The sequence below is a fragment of the Neolamprologus multifasciatus genome, chromosome 1 (assembly GCF_963576455.1).
Source record: "Neolamprologus multifasciatus chromosome 1, fNeoMul1.2, whole genome shotgun sequence".
Lineage (NCBI taxonomy): Eukaryota > Metazoa > Chordata > Actinopteri > Cichliformes > Cichlidae > Neolamprologus > Neolamprologus multifasciatus.
This window is the reverse complement of record NC_140439.1, coordinates 28,178,903-28,200,127: the sequence shown is the minus strand read 5'-3', so window position 1 is coordinate 28,200,127 and position 21,225 is coordinate 28,178,903. Positions and strand designations below refer to the sequence as shown.

At 40.0% G+C, this 21,225-nt stretch overlaps 1 protein-coding gene and 1 non-coding gene across 6 annotated transcripts in view; both read right to left on the bottom strand.

Moving 5' to 3' along the window:
• The window catches only part of trpm7 (transient receptor potential cation channel, subfamily M, member 7), a 105,058-nt gene that overhangs the window by 19,527 nt on the left and 64,306 nt on the right, over positions 1-21,225 (bottom strand). For 4 of the 5 annotated variants that reach the window (XM_085154703.1, XM_085154688.1, XM_085154697.1 and 1 more), the window contains exons 8-27: positions 17,975-18,149; positions 16,276-16,399; positions 15,039-15,111; positions 13,677-13,777; positions 13,138-13,272; positions 12,981-13,034; positions 12,747-12,887; positions 11,583-11,711; positions 11,201-11,478; positions 10,877-11,105; positions 10,218-10,373; positions 9,861-10,004; positions 6,519-6,647; positions 6,077-6,328; positions 4,228-4,402; positions 3,364-3,496; positions 3,011-3,189; positions 2,752-2,884; positions 1,077-2,380; positions 171-265 (exon numbers count right to left, since the gene is read on the bottom strand). In XM_085154703.1, coding sequence (XP_085010829.1) covers positions 171-265; positions 1,077-2,380; positions 2,752-2,884; positions 3,011-3,189; positions 3,364-3,496; positions 4,228-4,402; positions 6,077-6,328; positions 6,519-6,647; positions 9,861-10,004; positions 10,218-10,373; positions 10,877-11,105; positions 11,201-11,478; positions 11,583-11,711; positions 12,747-12,887; positions 12,981-13,034; positions 13,138-13,272; positions 13,677-13,777; positions 15,039-15,111; positions 16,276-16,399; positions 17,975-18,149 — 4,139 coding nt within the window. The remainder of the gene's footprint in view (positions 1-170; positions 266-1,076; positions 2,381-2,751; positions 2,885-3,010; positions 3,190-3,363; positions 3,497-4,227; positions 4,403-6,076; positions 6,329-6,518; positions 6,648-9,860; positions 10,005-10,217; positions 10,374-10,876; positions 11,106-11,200; positions 11,479-11,582; positions 11,712-12,746; positions 12,888-12,980; positions 13,035-13,137; positions 13,273-13,676; positions 13,778-15,038; positions 15,112-16,275; positions 16,400-17,974; positions 18,150-21,225) is intronic. The other variant, XM_085154717.1, reaches the window with a different exon arrangement.
• Positions 19,177-19,282, bottom strand: LOC146525984 (U6 spliceosomal RNA). The gene has a single exon (XR_014875486.1). It is a non-coding gene; the product is annotated as a U6 spliceosomal RNA (small nuclear RNA).

The following is a 21,225-nucleotide window of genomic DNA, read 5'->3' as shown; positions in this document are numbered from 1 at the left end:
GTTGTTTTTACATGCAAACAGCCAGTCAGTCATGTTAGGAGTCTACATATGAAAAAAAAAAAAGAAGAAGAAAAAAAACATTCACTGTCTGTGGAGGTCTGACATTATGAGAAGAGAAAATTTTAAATAAATAAATAAAATACACATCAGTATAGGTGACATACACACACCTGGGATTTGGTCTGTGGGGTCGGGCTTTGCTGTTTGCTGGAGGTGGGGGTTGCTTTGGCCAAAGAGTGCTGGAGTTCCTCACTGTCTTTATGTCCTGAACCAAGAAAACATCAAGTTATATTCCTATTACAAAATCTAATGCAACTGCTCAAATGAATTCAAATTAAGACAAACAAAAAAAACCATACACAGTCCCTGATTTAATGACACCACCAACCCCTTCATGGTGAAATAATCTCAGTTCAACATCTGATTCCTCACCCCCACCTGACAGACACAAATACCATAAAATAATAGGGCTGTCCCGAATACAAGTTCTTTTGAGATCCGGGGGACACGTATAATCACTAACTATTGTGAAATAGTGCCACATGCAGTGTAAAAATCTGTCTAGGTACTGCTGCTTGCTGGATGGTACAGAGAGAGAGAGATGTGGTTTACGCCGAGTAAAAATGCCCACTGATTTTTTTTTGTGGTTATAAAAAAGAGCTGCTAAAACTTGCAACAATCTTAAAACAGTGAGGTGGTGAGCTAAAATGACGATCACTGCTGTTAAGGAGAACTGTGAAAACCCATAATTTCCAGGCATGTCTCTGATATATATATATACACATATATTTATTTATTTTGATGCCTATGCAACTAAATAAATCCGAATACTCAAATATTTGGGTGCAGCCCTACAAAACAAAATTCATTGTTAACTTCAATAAGAAAACCAATCACCCACACTCGTGTGACTTAGGTGAAAACCACAGAACTACCCAAGAACAAGTCGGGCAAAAGGTCCAGACAGAGCAGAGAAAGGAAAGGAGAAGGTCCCCAGCCAAAGCACTACTGCACTCCTGATCTGGAGGTGGACAGCCCCAGCACCTGGCAAACGGAGCTCAGACTGAAACTCAAACCTCTTGCTGCATTTGGCCCACTCGCCAGGCTCCTCTTGTCATGATGACCTTCTGACCAACTCTGACCTTCATAGCAAGATGTTGCTTGTTCTGACACTCCCACTCTCTTTATCCACTGTCTGTGGGGTCTCCTGGATGCCACAGCAAACGTTTCAGTGCAGCCTGGCAGTCTATTATTTCCATAGCTGTCACCCAGTGGTGATGTTAACTCGGGGTCTGGAGAGAGTTCATCATCTGTATACTGTCTACTCAGATAGCCGGATCTGTCCTCGTCGTCACTGAATGCCTCGTTTACATAGCCCAAATTGGAGTCCCACTCTCTCTCCCCCTTTGCTAACCCCTCTGTGTTCTCAGGCTTCACAGTGCAAGCAGGCAAGCAAACAGGCTGAGTAGAGCCAGAAGTCTTAGACACAATAACAACAGTAGGATAGAGACACACACACTTTTCATCCTCCTCTTTTATCTTCTCATCACCAGATTCAGCCTCATTCACATACTTACCCACAAATGCCCCAAACTCTACAGAGGTGCTGTCTGACTGTAGGGGGTGCTGGTAAAGCCCAGACAGGGCTAGTTCAGGGTGGCTGGAGCCACTGGGCTGGGAGGGGGTGCTGCTGATGTGGAACTGAACCCCAAGGGAGGGCACATTAGGCAGGCTGGATGGTGAGTCGGAAGGGCCCGGCTCTTGTGGACGGGTCTGCTTAGTCTGAGTGAGCGAGTGTCCTCGTTGACGCAGCTCTGAAGAGGAAATGGGCACAACACTTTGCTCAAAGGCCCTGCAGTCGGCACTGCTTGATGAGCCAACCTCTGCAGCGAGGTGTCCAAGCCCGAACAAGCCCCTCCTCTCTAGACTCAATGCTGGGTTCAGGGTGGGGTCCGGCCCCAATTCTGATGCAGGACTGAGCCCGATTCTCCGTCGGCTTTCTGTCCCAGCCCTTCGTTCTGCGCCCATCCCAAACAGAGCATCTGCAATGGTAGCTCCTGTCTGGGGAAAAGAGGAGCCAAAGTAGGCACTGACACTGCTCTTTCCTTTCACAGATGATTTGGAGAGGGGGCCAGTGTCTGTCGACATGGGGGCAATGCTCGGGACCACATTCTTAGACAGACTGAGCTCCCGAGTGATCTGATTGTGGACCTTGCTGGCTTCTGATGCCCTCTGAACTGTGAGTGTCTTCAGAGTGTCCACGGTTAGGGCTGAGAGGTCCTGCAGGTGGCCAATCTGAGAGTCCAGTGTGTGCAATGAGCGCTTTATAAAGTTCACCTTGTTTCCAACCTCCTTCAGCTGCAAGCACATGACCTCAACCCTGTAAATGACAAACAGCAGCTTTCATTACTTACAGAACAACCCAAATTACCTGTAACTTTCCTCATTCAATTCAAATCAATAAAACTGTTCAGATATTGTTATATTGTTTGTTGAATGTTGCTCTTTTCCCTTTTTGCTGAGTTTTTCCTCCTGTCCTTGGGCAAGTACTTCCATAACAGCCTTTTTACATCCCTGAGATGACTCATGTTATAATTTGGTGCTAAAACTTAAGAAAATAGATTTCTTGTTTAATATTACTGGTACAATTTTCTGGGTGTTTATTAAAACAAATAAACAAAAAGAAACTGCCATTTGTTTTAATACTTTGAAATTGTATCTTGCCTCTGTGAAGGCCAACAGTGGTCTTACCTTTCTGAAGTAAGGCGTATGCGTTCCTCACTTCCCGAGTGAAACTGATCATCCTTCTCATGAAAGTACGTCTCCACACACTGCTCCTCAAAATCATGAAGCTTCTTTTGGTCTTCCTCTGTGAGAAACAGCTCTGAAAAAAAAGAAGCAAGAGCAACTTGTAACTGCTGTACATTTCTTTGATGACCACTTAAACTGCTTGTAATGAGTATATAAAGTATTTAAATGTGTCATATTTAAAACAACATGGAGTATGTACTTGGTCCGTAGATATTCTCCTTCTTCCTTTTTCTACACATACAGAAGAGGGAGTATATATGGCACAGTAGGATGAAGGGAGGTGGGAGGACAGGCTTCTCATGGTAGGCCATAATGAAGTGGTAACGCTGGTACTTCCACACCAGATTAGAAATGGACTTTACTTGCATATAGACATTGCTGGAAGCAGAGTTAAACATTTAACTGTCAACTGCATCAATGGCAAGAATACAAAGATCAACAATGAAATCAGAAAGCAGTATCAGTAAATGGACAAAACCAATATGGAGGAATAGAAGTTTAAATGTTCACATAGCTCAAAGCTGGGCAATGCTGAGGCTAAAAAGTACTTACTTGAAAAAGGCGATTAGGAGGTTGACCATCAATATGTACTGCACAAAGAGGTAGACTGCTTGTAGGAAAGGCGTCAGCCACACTCCTGCTGTGCACAGCGACCTCACCGATGACTCACTATTGTTGGCACAAACTGTGCCAACAACAGTGATCAAAGGAAAGAAGTCCATTAGGAAGGAGCAGGACAAACATCCACCAACCTTCTAATATTACAATGCACACACACGCAAGTTTAATTCATTGTCTTCTACAACTAACATTCAAAGATAAAGGAGGACAGCAAAGCTTCAACAGTGTGATGGAGATAAAAATGACTGGAAAAAAAATGCTCAAATGACTGAAGTCGTGTAACATTCTTCATAGTTTTGTATCAGACGTATTCATTTTATTTTTATTTCTACTGGCTACAGCTGTTTGAAACATCGTGAATTGATTCTTTAGCTGCCACAAGGTCATGATAACCTATGTGATAAATTTAGCAGCTTGTAAAATGTCAGCATACCAGCTCAGATTATGGAGGTTGGCCAAGTGTTTTGTTCCACCAAAGCTTCAAATGCACCCAACACAAATGATGACCACTTAAGCACTGCCTTTTAATCTAGACCATTAAGAGCCACATCAGGACAGTTGATGCTGTGGTAGAGAAAAATGTCCTGCCCTCCTAAAGTGACCTGTTCTGGTTGCAGCTTTTTGGGAACCATGTTGTGCCAAAGAGGCTGTGGGAGCAAATGATGATTAGGATATCGTGGGTTTGATTTCCAGTGCATGTTTTGACTGATGATTAGCTGTCATGCTGTGGTGAGAAGCTTTGAACAAAACTGCCCTTACCCTCCTAATCTCCCCTACCAAGCTCATCGTCCTTACCGTCGATTTCATAGGCATATACTTCCCCATACATCATCCAGTACGGCTGAAAAACCACGTCTTTGGCCAGCGTCCAGCTTGGCTCCTCATTCGGATACAGAATGGCTTTCCTAGGTACTCCATAGCTCAGCAGGACTATAGCCATTATTACCACAATATAGAACATGTTGGCCACCTGCAAGTGCATCACATCAAGTCAATGGAACAAAAACAAGCTGATGCTTTTCCAGTTTTTAGTTTGGTTTAAAAAATTCTTGATTTTAGCTGATAGTAGAAAACCTTTCCAAAGCTTGTACTGAAATCACCAGGATTATTAGTCTAATATATTTTTTAAGCTGTTGAAATGCACATTATTAAACATATGTTGATTACATTCTTATTAAATTTTGCTTAATTTAAGAAGAAATCTAATAAATTAGGAAATATGTATTTGCTTTCTGGCTGAGTTGGAACACTGATACCACCAATACAACACTAATACCACTACTTTTAAATACCGTATATATAGTAGGCTTCAGTCAAATATACATAATATTTATTTATTCAAATGCCAACTACATATGAAGCTCCAGCTAGCATAGTTAGCTTAACTAAAAACAAAACAAAACTGAAAATAAGCAAAATAATGTGTCTGGTTTTGTCCAAAGGTTTAAAAAAAATCCACATATCAACACCTGGAATTGCACCAATTAGACTTCAAATTAAGTGTGATGCCACACAATCCCCTTTTTAAAAAAAATCACTTTGCAATAAACAATGAAATTATTATTATTATAATAATTATTTATTTTTAAAGGGTGTCAGAATTTAAAGGAGCTCGTTGATGGACATGTTTAAGCTTTGGACAAAGCCAGGCTAATCAGTTTCGCTCAAGTAAGTGCTAAGCTAGCTCATAATTGTTTAGTCCCAGTAAGGAAGCAATTTAGTGTTTCACAACAGAATGCCAAATAAAATGAACCAGCTTCAGAGTTTATCTCATCATTTCATCCAATATTATATTTAACTATGCCATCGCATGTGATGTTATATTTTAATAGCACAATAAATGGTGAAACTAAATGTGTCAGTTTAGGATAACATAGTGCGGTACAATACCTGCAGATGGTGCTGTTTAAATATGAATTGAAAGTGATTAAAAAAGCGAAAATAAACATGGCATATTCATCAATACACAAAAGCCAGGAATCTCTGAGAGTATGTTTAAATTATGAACAAACTTTAGAAACAAACTAAGAAAAAAGAAGACAGATTTGCAGCTGGTGCTCCTTGCAGAGATGGGATAAGGAGAATTTGCGGCCAACAACCACACAGAAAGCATGGAGGTTCGAGGACAAGCCTTCTGACAAGCTATCAGGTCATTATCAGAGGCTGCTGAGAGGAACAGCAAATTGGCTTTAGAAGACGCCGTCGTCCAGCTGGGCTGCAGTATGTCTAACATGAGAGGTAAAAGTGGGAGTGGGGGTGGGGATGGGACACCTAGCATGCTAGGTACTATTGTTGAGGTTTCTGGGGTTTTCATGGGCCTCTAAAGGAGGATGCCCCTTGTTAACCAGCACAGCAAAGGTTTTGCAGGACTAAAACACTCAACCTGGGGCTAAAGTAACTCAGTCTGCAGTTCTTCATTTCTGTTATGCAGAAACTATGTCTGACAGGCCCAGGAGCCTGGAGGCAATGTTTTCCCTTTTACGTGAGATTCACTCTGCATGCCTCAAGTTGAATTTTCCTAGAACCACATACCAGACATTGCTTAATTTACTTTCGTACCACAAGCACAACAATCTTACCCCCAGTGTCAAAAGTTGCTGTAAAATTTGTGTTCAAATGAATACTAAACTTAGAAAAGACTCACCATTTTGGCAATCATCATAACGTAGGGCCCAGCTTGTTGATTAACAGTCAGGAAATCCAGGAGTCGCACATACCAGAAGATGATGTTAAGACAATAAACCGTCCTCCCAGGGCCAAAGGCATCACCTCCGCCCAACCTCAGGCCACAACCAATAAAGAATGTCACAATGGCCAGGAAGTCGGACACATTGAAATATTCGCTGAACCACACCTTTATTTTCTGACTTATTTTGCCAGCCTCAGCCATAAACATCTAGAGAGTAAAAACAGTAATAGATAGGAGAAGTGAAATCAGAACGACATTAAACAACAGTCAGTCCTCCAGAAAGAAGCTGTAATAATAAGCTAACCTCTGTGTATTCCTATGAAATGCAAACTCATTTTGGACAATGAACTTATGGAGACTCATGCATCTGAAAAAGGAACACTTCTGATCCACGCACCTCTCTGATTTTCTCAATGGCAGCCGTAAAGATGTAGAGGATGACCACCCACTCTTGAGGAGAAGGCCATGGAGGCATTTTCACCAGCACCACATATGTGTACAACATCAAGTAGCCCAAATAGAAAAGCTGAATATGGGAGACAAATAAAGTAAGGTTCATTTAAAAAAAGAAAAGAAGAACAATTTCTCCCTCCCATCCCTCCTACATGTGAAACAATGCACACCAGATTCCCTATAGTATATAAATCAGAGGGGACGGAAATGGAAAACGGCCCTGGCTTACAAAGAGCCCTAATTCAGATAACTTCCCCTGTTAATTATTTTGAGATGAGGTCAGTTAAAGTCCTTCGAAAGGTTTGAACCTCATCACTTTGAGTTGGGAACAAATAGTCATGTCCCTGAAGTCTCTGGCCTCAGAGCTCAGCTGGTGGTTAGCCGTCTGAATAAATATTGTGAGAGAAATTCATCCCTCTCAGTCTCAGGTGAAAGTCACAACTCTCAGTTCTCAAAAGGTATTAATGGGGCACTTTGGTGGATTACTTGATAAATGGAACAGAAAATGCTCAAACAATTGTTATTTTTATTAAAACCTGTTTAGTCAGTGCATTTAATATAAAACTGATTACTCACAGTGATAAATTGAAAAGTAAATACCTAACCATAAAGGCTTTAGGGCCTCTTACCAGCAGCACATTTACTGTAATATATTAACAACCCAATATTAGTCACAACTCCTGGGCTTAGTAGTTCATTTGCCCTCTTTGGACATGTGCAGAAGAGGGATCCCTGACATAATTGGCAAAGGATATTAAACATAGAGCTGCCAAAGAGACGGTTCATGGATGTGGTAAAAGAGGCCATGCAGATGGCTGTTGTGTTAGAGGAGGATGCAAGAAACAGGATGAGTGTGCCACCAAGAAACCAAACAAGGGGGAGTTTTTAATGTTTGGCAACAAAAGGTTTAAAAAGGATGTTGACGGAGCAGGTCTTTAGGCAATAGAATGGTGGAAAAGGTACTGTTTATTTTGCAAACATTTTAATAAAATAAAATGTCAATGACACAAAGTTAAAAAAAATAAAATGAAATAGAATGCAGCCTCAGTGGAAGCTGCCAACCCTTTAAGGGACAATCTGCACTAGGGTTTAAATATCTGGGACACTATTTGGTTTTAGAACTAAAGAAGCCTCTTGGATGAGATTTGCAATGTCTTCCAGAAACTTTAAGAAGTCCAGTCACTTTCTTTCCAAGCTCCTTAAACTACCATGACCTAAATGACTGAGAACCTACACAGACAAACTGTCATACCATAACATCAAATTAGTCTTTAAACGTGTAATTTGTATCACATTACTATATTATTACTATTTGCTGAACATGTTTTCTTGTGCGGATGAATAAGTGTCAGATGCCTGATGTTTTTGTCGAGTCCAACTTTTTCTTTAGAGGCACCATGAAGCTGGCATATGGTTTTAAGTAAATTTCTTCAACTTCTGCACAGCCAGATATTGTACAATTTTACACAGACACTCTGATAAAATAATAAACTCATATATATATATATATATATATATATATATATATATATATATATATATATATATATATATATATATATATATATATATATAAATATATAAATAAAATCAGACTCTCTGATAGAAAGACAGATAAATAGACAGACAGATAAATAGACCGATATAGATATATCTCAGATCACATTAAAAATTTTCCAGCAGTTTATTTTGTGGTTAAATAGTAACAAACCTTGAGACCTTTCCAACCTCAGTTTCACTTTGTGTTCTATACCTAGCAACAACCATGAACAAACTAACACAGTAAACGAAGACGGTGAACATTATACCTGCTTAACATCAGCAGTGTCTGTGTCAGCAAGTTTAACTGTGAGCATTTCTGAAGAGACTTTGCCTCCACGCAAATATCATTCATATCAAAATCAACTAAATCTGAGAACAGTTCCCACCTGACCCTATACGAATCAGCCAGTTTTGCTGTTTTAAGTAACATTACTTTTCTGCTATTTTTTAAGTCACATAACTTTTTAAGCACAGGAGGGGTTCAGGAAGGAAGCAATGCTTCCTTGATTCCTTCCTTCCTTCCTCTAGTGTTTCCCATCGTTACGCTGACTCTCAATTTAAGTTTATATAAAATTGCTACTTAAGTAGTACTATTTTTTAAGTAGGTCAAACACACTGTAAACTGTGGGAAAGTCTTAAAATGTCCTCCCACACACACGTCCAGTTTCTTAGTGTAACGTTAATTAAGTCAGTTGTGAAAACTGTTGAACCTTGACATGTGAGGTGTGATCTGCTGGAAAAATCAGCCATTATCCCACAGGTGATAGGCAAGTCAGCGGTGCAGTGATGCAGTAATGTGCTGAAACTCGGATGAAATCCGCTAAAGCAGATGTAGATAAGCGTAGGCAGAGGCTATATTCTGTAGGTTGGTGGGTTTTAGTGATGGTATCGGTAACCAACAAAGATCACTCCCAGCCTAAGTTTCTGAGAACTAGTGTTGGGCAACAGTGAGAAAAATGCGAGAGAAAAGAAGAGCGTGAACCTGACAGTGCATGAGCGTATTTAAGAAAATATATTATAACATAATTTTCCTCAAGGAAAATTAGTAGGACTCATGCTGTTTGAAAGGTGCACCCCTTGCCTTCTGATTTGAACATACTTTCCTGCCCACTCTCTACTGTATTTTATTTAAAATAAAAAGTAACGATGTGGAGATGAAGGTGGTGCTTTGCCACTTGGGGACTGCCTAAACACAGGTAAAACAAAACCCACAACTGAATGATGAATACCAGATACAAAACAAGAAGAAGAAGAAAATATACATATAAAGACCTCTTACCAATAATCTAGAACCATTAATTGTAAGTTTTATATTGGATATTTTAGTGTGATTATGTTCCATAAGCTTTCATGTGGGTGAGATACTGTGAGATCAATCAGGGCTGCCCCTTGTACCTTCTACTGTCTCAATGGTGTTTGATTACCTGAAGTCGTTAAGTCTCAAGCAACACCTTTATTGCTTTACTGAATTTTTCCTAGACACGTATTGCTGGAGTTTTAACTTCTTCAGACTTTATCCCCTTCTCCATGCACCACGGAGTAGAAAAAGTTGTGGCAGAAACCTCTTGTATGGTATCTGATTCCCTGACACAAGGGTGCATGTTGGCTTTAGTTGAAGGATATTTGGCGACTAAATTTCTTAAGTGAAGCAATGCTGGCAAAAAGATCATTTAAGTGTCTGAGAAGATCTTAGTCAACTTGCTTTTCCATATATATCTATGCACTTTCACTGTAATCTTCGTACCGTATTGGACCAGAACTTGACAATAGGAGCATGATAGAAGGCATAGATTTTCCTGGTTAAAGGCAGCTTCCTGGAACGAACATGTGTCTCCATGTCACTTTTTGTCTCCACGTGGTCATGGGATCTTGTCTCCTTAAACACATCCTGTAAAAAACATTAAACAGGCCCAAATTACACAATGAGGAAAAAAGATTTAATTATCTTATTACAGTTTTCCCACTTTTCATTGTTATACATAGATACAGCCTTTAATACTGCTCAACTAGAACAAATTGACAGCTTTTCATTCATAAAGTCTGTCGAAACATTGGTGAATTCTAGAGTGCACACAAGACAAAGACAGTGAGTAAATCTAACCATTTGAATGTCTTCAGCTATGTTCTGGAAGTTGTGTTCGCTGTCCTCCATGGTCATCTGGTGGTCATCCTGACTCTGAGGAATGTGAGCCATCTCAGCCTTGGATTTGTACTCCAGCAGGAGGATGGCAGGAGGCACCAAGATACTCAGAATCACCTGCAGATACATGCAAACTCATGGGGGTGGGTACTGCTATATTTGTCGAGACAGTCCTTTGAATTACAAACACTGATGAAACCCATAATATTGCTATTTAAGAGAAAAACTAACCTGATGTGTGCACTACCAATTTTGCTGCTTTTCACAAATGTAAATACTTTTCTATAGTGTGTGTGGTGGGGCGAAGCAATGCTCCTTCTTCTATAGCCTGAACGTTCTGTTCATCTCTGGTGTCCAATATTAATCACTACAGTGTAACTCGGCTTCATTAGCTGCTCACGGTCTAACCTTGATTTCAGAGTATGACCTTAAATAAATGCTTTATTCCCTAATGACTCACTTAACAAGTACAGAAAATAGATTTTTGTTGACCATTTTTAAATAAAAGGTACTGATAGCAATTTTTGTATATTAGATCTGGAAGCAAAGCACTAAATATCACATGAAAATTATACCAGCTTTATCTTCTACCAAAAATAAAATCTAAATGGAACATGAACCTTGTACCAGGAGTTCTTGCGCATATTCAGTCGTCCCATCCACATGTCTGACAGCAGCATCTGGGTGCAGGTATGAGCCACAAATGGTCGTAGGTGAGACGAGACAGCCAACTTCAAACAGGTGGAGTTGCTCCAGTTCTTTAGCTCATAAGTCAGAAGTTTCATGGCCATAGTCTCATCCTGCCTGAATGACTGCTCCAGCAGGTCTACTGCCAACCTGCCAAACTCACTGCGATACAACCCGCACGATTATTTCACTCCTGATATATAAAAAGAATATTTCACTCATATCTGAAACTTATCAAAAGTCATAGAAAATCTTACTTTGAGTACACCTTTAGCTCCTCTGAGGTGTCATCCACTACATCACTCTTCTTGGCCTCATAGCTCATAGACCGGCAGAGTTTGCAGGCCACCAGTGCCTTTGCCATGTTTTCTTCTCCATGCTGCCAGAGGAAGAGTGACATTTTCTGCCTTTTCATCAGCACAGCCCAGACCAGGAGCTCATTAAAAGGGTAGGGGAAACGCCGCGTCTCTGGGTCGTCAATGTCCACAATCTCTTCTTTGCTTTTCTTTTGTTTCTGCTCGGTGGAAGACTCGAGCTGAGAAGTAAATGAACAATGGGGGGTTAAGAAGGAGACAGACCTTACAATAGTTCCAGATATGCAGAGGCTTTAATTCACCACAGCCTTTTAGGCATGTTTACCTTGGGTTTGTACGGTTGCGCAGTCTTGATAAAGTGGTTGTGCCTTGTCTTCTCCTTCTTGTCAGCCTGCATGCTAAAAGACTCATGACTTTTTCTTAAACCAGGACCTGCTGTATGGCGCCCAGACCTCTGTGCAAAAACATGAGCCCATATTCACGTTTAGTAGACTACTTGTTCATAACAAATATAATTATACATATTAAAGCCCAAAATATGTCAACCAACAATGTCACCAACATGTTTTGTTGACAATTTGCTTGTTAGCTTGGCAAGATAAAAAACAAAAATATTGGCCTAAATCCATCCATCCATTTTCTGCAGCATATGTGAGAATGGGCTGCAAGGATAGCAGTCTAATTAAATAAACCAAGATCTCCCCTCTCATCCACTACCTCCTCCACTTCATCTGGGGCGTCAGAGAGGTGCTCCCAAGCAAGCTGAGAAACAGTCTATCCAGTGCGTCCTGGGCCTGACCTGTAGGTAACAACCTACAAAACACCTCACGTCCAGGATGCTTCCTTGTCAGAAGCTTTTTTTGATGTGGAGGAGTAGTGTCTCTACTCTGAGCCCCTCCTGAATGGCCGGGCCCTCACCCTAGCTCTAAGGGAAAGCCAAACACCTTTCAGAAGAAGCTCATTTCTGCCACTTGTATCTGCCTGCAAACTAATTTTCTGGTCACTTCCCAAGGCTTCTGACCATAGTTGAGGATTTCACCGAGCTCCTCCCACACCACATTTTTTGCTTCAGTTTCCTAGGGACAGAGTTCACTTGGCCAGTCAGTACCTGTTAGCCGCATCTACGGCATTACAAGCCAACCCAAGCTAAACAAGTCTCCTTCTATAGCCTGAACGTTCTGTTCACCTCTGGTGTCCAATATTTGGTTTTAGGGTTATCAAGACACCTTGTGGCCATAGCTCCATATAGCAGCTTCAGAAATGGAGGTGCGAAACATGGTGCACGATTCTCGATCTCCCCAGCAGTCTTTGGATTGCTAGGGTAGGAACTGAAGTTTTTGCAAATCAGGGCCTCCATAAGACACTCCCAATGCACCCTCACTAGACATTTGGGTATGCCAGGTCTGTCCAGCACAGATGGCTAAAAGTTAAAATAAAATACAAAGTGGAGAAGTTTTATGACCCATTAAAAATATCAGCCGTTTCTCACCCTAATATTTCCATGAAGATTGTTGTAAATGATTCGAAAGCGTTTCCTGGTGTAGTTGCACCTGTAAGTCCCGCCCATCAGGTACTCAATAACCAGGCCAACATCAATCAAAGTGATTTTATAGTTTGGAGGCAGATGGCTCTGTAAAAAGGTACAATAAACATAGATTAAGACGATTACACTTAATATCAGGAAAAAAAGATTGTGTAAATTGATAGTAAATGAAGCAAATACCTGTTTGACATCTCTAACAAGGTGAAGAAGAGTTGGGTTGTTGGGAGGTTGCTTCTACAATATAAAAAAAAAATACAAAGACGACACATTTAAAATGACATCTTTTATATCCATCACCTCTCTCATTAAGTGGCTATGACATGACATAGGATGGTACCGTGTTGTAGAGCTCCTCGAGCCGACTGATTGTCAGGAAACGGTGCATGCTCACTCCATTCTCTATGAGCAGCTTAACAAAGTCCACCCTGTCCATTACAAGTGCATCCAACATTGCTTGTTCCAAAGAGCTCACCTTCACACACAAAAATACACATGCTGGTATGAAGCATTCTCTTATAGAAAATATCTATAAAACAAAATTAAGAAGACCAAAAAAACAAAAAACACAAATACAAATAAATATTATCCACTCTCTTATTTACACAAGAGCCAGAAGTCCTCCAGTTTTAAAATAAACAAAGGCACTGAGGCCTGCTTATGAAGACAACTGTAATAAGGTTCACGTTACAGTCAAGACAAGTAATTCGTGGCAGCCTGCCCAAACAGAGTCTCCTGGGTCTTCAGACTACAAACAGTGGTCAACAACAATTCTGGGGTTATTTTGGGTGAGTGCAAAGGTTTGTAGCTAATGCTGAGCTAAGCAAACATTCCTGGGAGTTGTGGCTCACACACACACAAACAAACATGCAGACATACCAGGAGCTGCTGTCCGTACACAAACACATGATTCTTGGCAATGTCTACACGGTCCCAGGCCAAAGTCAGGACCAGCTGATCGAAGGCAGATGCGTTTGTGCCTGAAACACACAGGTAAAGCTATGTATAAACACACAGAAACACATATTACTTCACAGGCAACTAAAGCCTTATTAACTGTGTATTTCCTGTTAGCCAACACACAGGATTAGAGGGCATTAGCAGAGCATGTCCAGCACAGTAATACAGTCAATTACACACTAATACAGCTACAGAGCAGATTAGACTACAAAGTAAATCCTGCTCAGTCCACTGGTCTCTTCTACACTAATCTACCTGATTGTACTTTAGGAGCCATCTGAATTGAATGGTCATGACCACAGTACACATAATTTATGCTGTCTGGATGTAAAAAAGGAAAGTAAGTTCTTCAATCTGAGGTCATTTTCCCTTATCTTTTTGTATGCGTCTCATTTTACCTGCAAATGGAAACTGAAAAAGGAAGCAAATGTGCAAAAATAACTGTTACTTTTTCATGCTTCCATCAAGTAATTAGTCTAATCTGCACAGGTCTCTGGATGGAACCATTTACACTCTTACGCTAGGTTTGATTGAAATTAGTCTTTAGGTAAAAAAAAAACAAACAAAAACAAACAAAGGAAGAATAGTGCCCATTAACAATACCTAAATATGTGTATAAGAGACAATCTATATCTCATTAGAAAACTCAAGGATCTCTGAAGAAACCGCAATATTTTTAAAAGCAAAAAAGTGGTTGCACCCCAAGATCTTTTTAAGGGTGAGCTAGTACTGTACTATGAAAACAGCACCTGAGACTGACAAATATTTGCCTAAGTGGATATTTAAGCCACAGCCCTCAACTTTCATCTTCTGAACATACTTAACCTCATTCACGCGTTTTGTTAAGAGAAAAGACTGCTTGCGTTTTAATTAAACAACATTTTAACTATATTATTCTCCTATACAATTTTACAATAAAAAACAATTCAAAGAATAATGGCAGGACATAATAAAAAGTTTTTTTAAATAGGATACAGAGAAGGGTGGGATACAGCTGTGAGAGACAGAGCTCAGTGATTGTTGGAATAAGGAGGCCATGTGAATGTGAGCAACATGATCTCCTCAGAGCTGAGAGAAAAGGGCACACTGGGGGGAACTAGGTTCTCAAAGCATATCTATATCAGAAAAACAACATTACCAAGTCTTGAAATCTTAACCTTCAAATGCCAATGGCTATAGTGTATGAACAGACTGAAACAACTTTACGTGACTTTCTTTCTTGGCTCCTTTATTAAAGAAAATGAGAGGATAAAAAGGTTCAGAGAAAATGAATCCACTAACCTTGGAGTAAGGCCCTTAGAATGGCTACATCAATATCTTGATGTTCCTCAGAACTGATGTGAAACACAGTGATCTTTAAAAAAACAAACAACACAAAAAACACTTATAATAAGGCTCCCACAGACATTATCCACATGGTTGAAGCTGCTTAGAAAAATCAGCAGTTGTCACCAATATGCAAGAAGGCAGATTTTACATCCACAATTTTGTTGTACAAGTACAATGACAATAAAAAGCTATTCTTTTCTAATCTATTCTATTCTATTCTATAACATTACATCCACAGTCGTCTCTGCATTAGTGTGCTGTTTGGCTCAGGAGGTTAAGAGGATTTCAATCAGGTAGAGGTAACAGAGAAGTGTATAAGAAGAGATGTGAAATATAATACAATTTGCACCAGCATTTGTGCTCATTATCTCTCTCAATCCATCTCTACAAAGAAACACAAAATCCTTATTTTTAGGCTCGGCTAACCTTCTCTTCTCTTATGTCTTTATTGTCCAGTACCAATCAAAATCTATAAGTGTAATTACAAATAAAGGACTCGATGTCCTACTTTTATTTTATTTTATTTCTTAATTATGAAAGTAAAAACGTTTATCAATTATCAATTTTAAGTAAAACTGTGCAATTGCCAAAAATTTGATTCAATTCTATTTTCTTCATAACTGTTGGAAGACATATGATTATGATATGGATTAATTGTTATGCCTTTTGTCTTTCTTTTACTGGAGAGTGCTTCTGCTCTTCTCTTTAACCTCAAAGTTGTAATTCATCTCAGTCCAACAGTTTTGAAACCAATTCTGCTATTTAGGAAGACTCGTGTTAAAAAATGTAAGATCTATCAAAAGTTGAGTTTTATCTCAGTTTTAAGGATATCAAAATGTAAACAACAGAACAAAAGAAGAACAAAATACAAGGTTGTACGCCACAAATTATTGGTAAGGTTATGCTGTTGCTTGCATCTCCCAAATCCTTCCTCGGTGGTGTGTCTTTCTGTCAAGGTAAAGTTTCAGCTTTGTTTGGGTGGGGAGGCCCATGGTATCATACTTTGAAAACCCCCTGTTTAGGTTGAAATCTAAACCACCTTCTTTCACAATTTCTAGTGCTTTTAGTTTTTATACATTTCTGTTTAGTCCCTCTGAACTTCACAAATCACTGTCACTGTGGGAGAAAATGAGTGAATATAAATAAGAATTAAGAGCAATTAAATGTGATTAAGAAAGTGAAAGTTTACCAGTTCTTTGCTCTTCATGCACTCCATCAGAGTCTGAAAGAGATGGATTGCTTCACCTTGGCTGAAGTTGAAGGTTTTCTTGATGGTTGCAATAATGTCTGTTTCCACTCCATCAGGGAGGCCGCTGTGGAAAAGTTAAACTGCTAAAATACAAAGCTATAAAATGCTTTATGGGTTTGATTCCATCATATTACCCATATAACACTTGTTTAGCAATATTAATATGATTGTGTTTTAGGGTTGCATGAAGTTCTGGACTAGTACTGGTGAAAGAAGGAACAATTTATCCAAAGAGCTACACAAATTTATTTTCTTAATGTTGTGATACACTACTCCTTTTGTCCTAGGAAAACAAATAGATCCTTAATAATGAATAAACTAAAGATGAACCTTTTCAGCCATATTTTTATGCTTTGAATGTACTCTAGTGGCACTGCATGATAAAAAATAACTTTTTCAGTCCTATACTTCGCCTTGGAGCAACCCCTTATTTCATCCTAGTGTTTCTCAAACTGTGGGGCAGATCCCACTGGTGGATCACAGAGAGGCAAGTGTAAAATATGAAGTAAACTATGACTTTTTAATTTTAAGGGAAAATGAGAAACACTCGTTTTAATTCTTTCATATTGGCTGGTCCTTGGAAACAGAGGGTTTAAAGGTGGGTGGTTGTTCTGTGCTTGAGATAAACAGCCCTCCACCAGGGATGCCTTTCGTCATTGATTCTATTCATAATGTTTACAGACACAATTTCTCTTAGAAGTTCCATTTTTGGTGGTCTCAGGAGGTTGTCTCTGCTTTTACGATTGATGTGGTTCTGTTTGGTTCATCAAATGGTGACCAGGTTGAACTGAAGCCCAAATGGGAGATTTAAAGTATATTTGGGCCTCGTTCATAAGGGGAGCGAGGAGCAAAGAGATTTATAGACAGAGTGGTGCTGCGTCTGCAATAATGTAAATGCTGTACTGGTGTGCCATGGTGACAAGAAAGCTGTGCATGAAAGTGAAGCTGTTAATTTACTGGCCCTTCTACGTTCCTATCTTCAGAAATAACATTTCCTGTTCCAATAACATAAATAATAAGCTTAAACACCATGATTAAATACTGCAGTTCTACAATCACTTAATGTATTTTAATACTATTTTGCAAATGTCTTTTTTTCTTTATTTTATTACATATTCTAGCTCATATACTCAATTTAATTTCACTTCAAATCATCTAACAAGTCCTATTCTTATTGTAAAACCCAATGCTACTGACATATACATATCTCTTGTGTTTCATAAAAATGCCTGAATGTTTGTGTGAACGGAGCTATTTACAAGTCGGAAATAGATGTCAGAAATAAATAAAAGCCACAAAAAGTATTGTTATCAAAACAAAGTTAAAAGAAAGACAAAAAGAAGGAAAAATTGTGTCAATTAAAGCAGCAAATTATTTAGCAATAACAGTATCATGATTCAGAAATCATCTCACTTTGACAACTTTAAAGATTTTAAATGCACACTGGAAATTTTAATAAAATGACTGAAATCCTTCAACTTTCTTTGGTTGCATATAGGGTTCCTCAGCATTTGCGGTTTACTGTTAAGTTTTGCTTTTCATATCTAAAATTTAAGTTGAAATTTTAATTTTTATCCAATAAATTCTACTGTTGGCAAATTTTGGTTGTTTTCATGGCATCAGTGAATGTTCATCCTACCCTCCCTCCTCGGTTTGCTTGTGGACGTAGGCCAATATGTCAGCAGCTCTGCCGGTCCCCTCACACACCACCACTGGGACAGGAGGACTCTCCTGAAGGTACTCCAGCACAGTCAGGATCACATTGGGACCACCCTCAAAGATCAAGGCTACGACAGGAACCCCTTGACCAATTCCTTGGGGGGGAATAAATAAATAAATAATGAATATGCATCAGATAATTATGTTACTTAAAATAACTCCCTTTTATTTCAATCTGATTTGAGTGAAACAACTTCAAAAGACTGACAGTTTTACAGACACTGACATGATATTTGCCAACAAAATTTAAGGATTTTCTTTTGTTTTTACAGTTTAGAGTCCATCCATTCTCTTCGGTGGGGGGCTGGAACCTAACAAAGCCTATCCCAGCTACTGCAGGGTGAAAAGCTGGGTACACCAATTCGGTCGCAAGGCTAACACTTTCAAATGTAAAATTAGCAATACTCCTAATGACTGCGCCACCATCCTGCCCATTTGAACAGCAATTTCACCTAAACTAAAAACATTTCCAGGTTCCATTTCATCTCATATTTTGTCAGAATGAACACAAACAATATTTTTGTGCGCTGAGCACAGCATAAAACAACAAGGCAGATGTGGAAAATATTTAGAATTTAAAAAATTGCCTCAAAAAGCAAGTATTCATTTACTTTAACTGCTTAAAGGACATTTAGAAATTAATAAGTAACTATCTAAGAAAGATTAGAGTGGAAAGTGAGGATTCCGTGATATATGACACGAAAGAAGAAAGCAAGCTTGATCATGCTGAAACAGGGAAAGAAGCATTGAATTTTGATATCATATCGTGATTGAAGAATAATTCCTGTGTTTATTTGATCATTTATTCTTGGTCAACACTGATCTCAAACGAAAAAAACAAAACAATAATCTTCTCCCTCTGGGAATGCCTATGCGAATTGGGCAGGTGGAGAAAGAGAATTTAACAATTCACCAAGACTGCGGTCAGACGGATTGCAATCTGTCATTAAACACAAAGAAATTTAGGCCCACGTACTTCACCCTAACAAGAAACTCGAAGAGCATGGTTAAGATTCAAAATTGCTTTAAAATTGTTATAATTGTAACAATTGTAATATTTTATGAATTATAATTATCAGGGGTAAAGGGCTTTACACATTTACTACTGCAGAACGAAACTCAAAAAATTTGGAACGCTTCACGAATTTGCGTGTCATCCTTGCGCAGGGGCCATGCTAATCTTCTCTGTATCGTATCCAATTTATCTGTGAAGGTTCTCAGTCATCCAGGTCATTGTAGTCAAAGGAGCTTGCAAAGAAAAGCGTCTGGACTTCTTTAAGTTACTTGAAGACTTTTCACCTCTCATCCGAGAGGCTTCTTCAGTTCTAAGGTCAAATGGTGGAGAGTCCCAGATATAAACCTGGTGGGAGTGTCCCCCCACAGAGGGACAAAAGGACCCCCTGATGATCCTCTAATCGCCTGAGCCAGTATGGCTCTGGTTTGAGAGTATTAGCCAAAGGTCTCAATTTTGCCATTTCTCCACAACAGTTGCCCATAGTGGACCTCATCACAGCCACAGAATCTGCCATACGGATTAATAAATTATCACAGACAGAAGCAGAGCAAATCAGGATGAAAGTCTCAGCCACCCTCTCCAGTGCCAAAGTCCCTCCGTCCAACCTCACAATACAGGAAAAGAAGGCCGTCGCTTCCCTGAGCAAAGACCACAACATCACTGTTTTACCAGCGGATAAGGGAAGATGCACCGTGGTCCTAAACACTACAGATTACCATACAAAGATCACTACTCTCCTCAGTGACAACAATACCTACGAAGCCTTAAAGCGAGACCCCACAAGCAGCTACAAAAAGAAAGTTATAGCTTGCCTTCAAGACTTGGAAAAGGACAAAATCATTGACCGCCTTACTTACCACCGCCTTTACCCAGGGGATGCCATACCCTGCATTTACGGACTTCCAAAAATCCACAAGGAAGCTGTCCCACTCAGACCCATAGTCAGTAGCATAAACTCAGCCACTTATAACATTGCAAAACACCTTGCTACCATCCTTGCTCCTCTCGTGGGGAACACCCCACACCACATCAAGAACTCCACCGACTTCACTGACAAGGTCCAGAAACTTACCCTGGATCCAGATGAAACCATGGTGTCCTTTGATGTAGTCTCTCTCTTCACGTGCATACCCACCACGGAGGCCGTGGAGACTGTCAGAAAACGACTACAAGAAGACAACTCCTTGGAGGACAGGACCAACTTCACACCCGATCAGATTTGCACACTGTTAGACCTCTGCCTCACCAGTACATATTTCAAATACAACAAAGGCTATTACAGACAAAAACATGGCTGTGCCATGGGCTCCCCCGTGTCACCTATTGTAGCCAACCTTTACATGGAGGAAGTGGAAAGGAAGGCTCTTGGCTCTTTCAAAGGAAGAGTACCCAGCCACTGGTACAGATATGTAGACGACACCTGGGTCAAAATCAAGACACAAGAAGTGGAATCCTTCACTGCGCACATTAACGCTGTGGATAAAAACATCAAGTTCACCAGGGAAGACACAAAGGACGACTGTTTGCCTTTCCTGGACTGCGCTGTGCACATTGAAGAGAATGGCAACCTCAACATCGAAGTTTACCGGAAGCCCACACACACGGACCAGTACCTCCTGTTTGACTCCCATCACCCTCTGGAACACAAACTTGGAGTAATTAGGACCCTACACCACCGGGCAGAACATGTTCCCTCTAAGCCTGAAGGGAAAAAGAAGGAACACACACATGTAAAGGAAGCACTCAAAACGTGCGGCTATCCTAAATGGGTGTTCTTAAAGTCAGCAAAGAGGCACAGAAAAGAAGATCAGACACCAGCGAAGGAGGATAAGAAGGACAGACGCAACAACATTGTCATCCCCTATGTAGCCGGTGTATCAGAGAAACTCAGGAGGGTTTTCTCCAAGCATGACATCCCGGTGTACTTCAGACCCAGCAACACACTCAGACAAAAACTGGTTCACCCGAAAGACAAAACACCAAAACACAGACTTAACAATGTGGTGTATGCCGTACAGTGCAGCGAGGAATGCCCAGACCTCTACATTGGAGAGACCAAACAGCCACTTCACAAGCGCATGGCACAACACAGAAGAGCCACCTCCACAGGACAAGATTCAGCTGTCCATCTGCATCTTAAGAATAAAGGACACTCT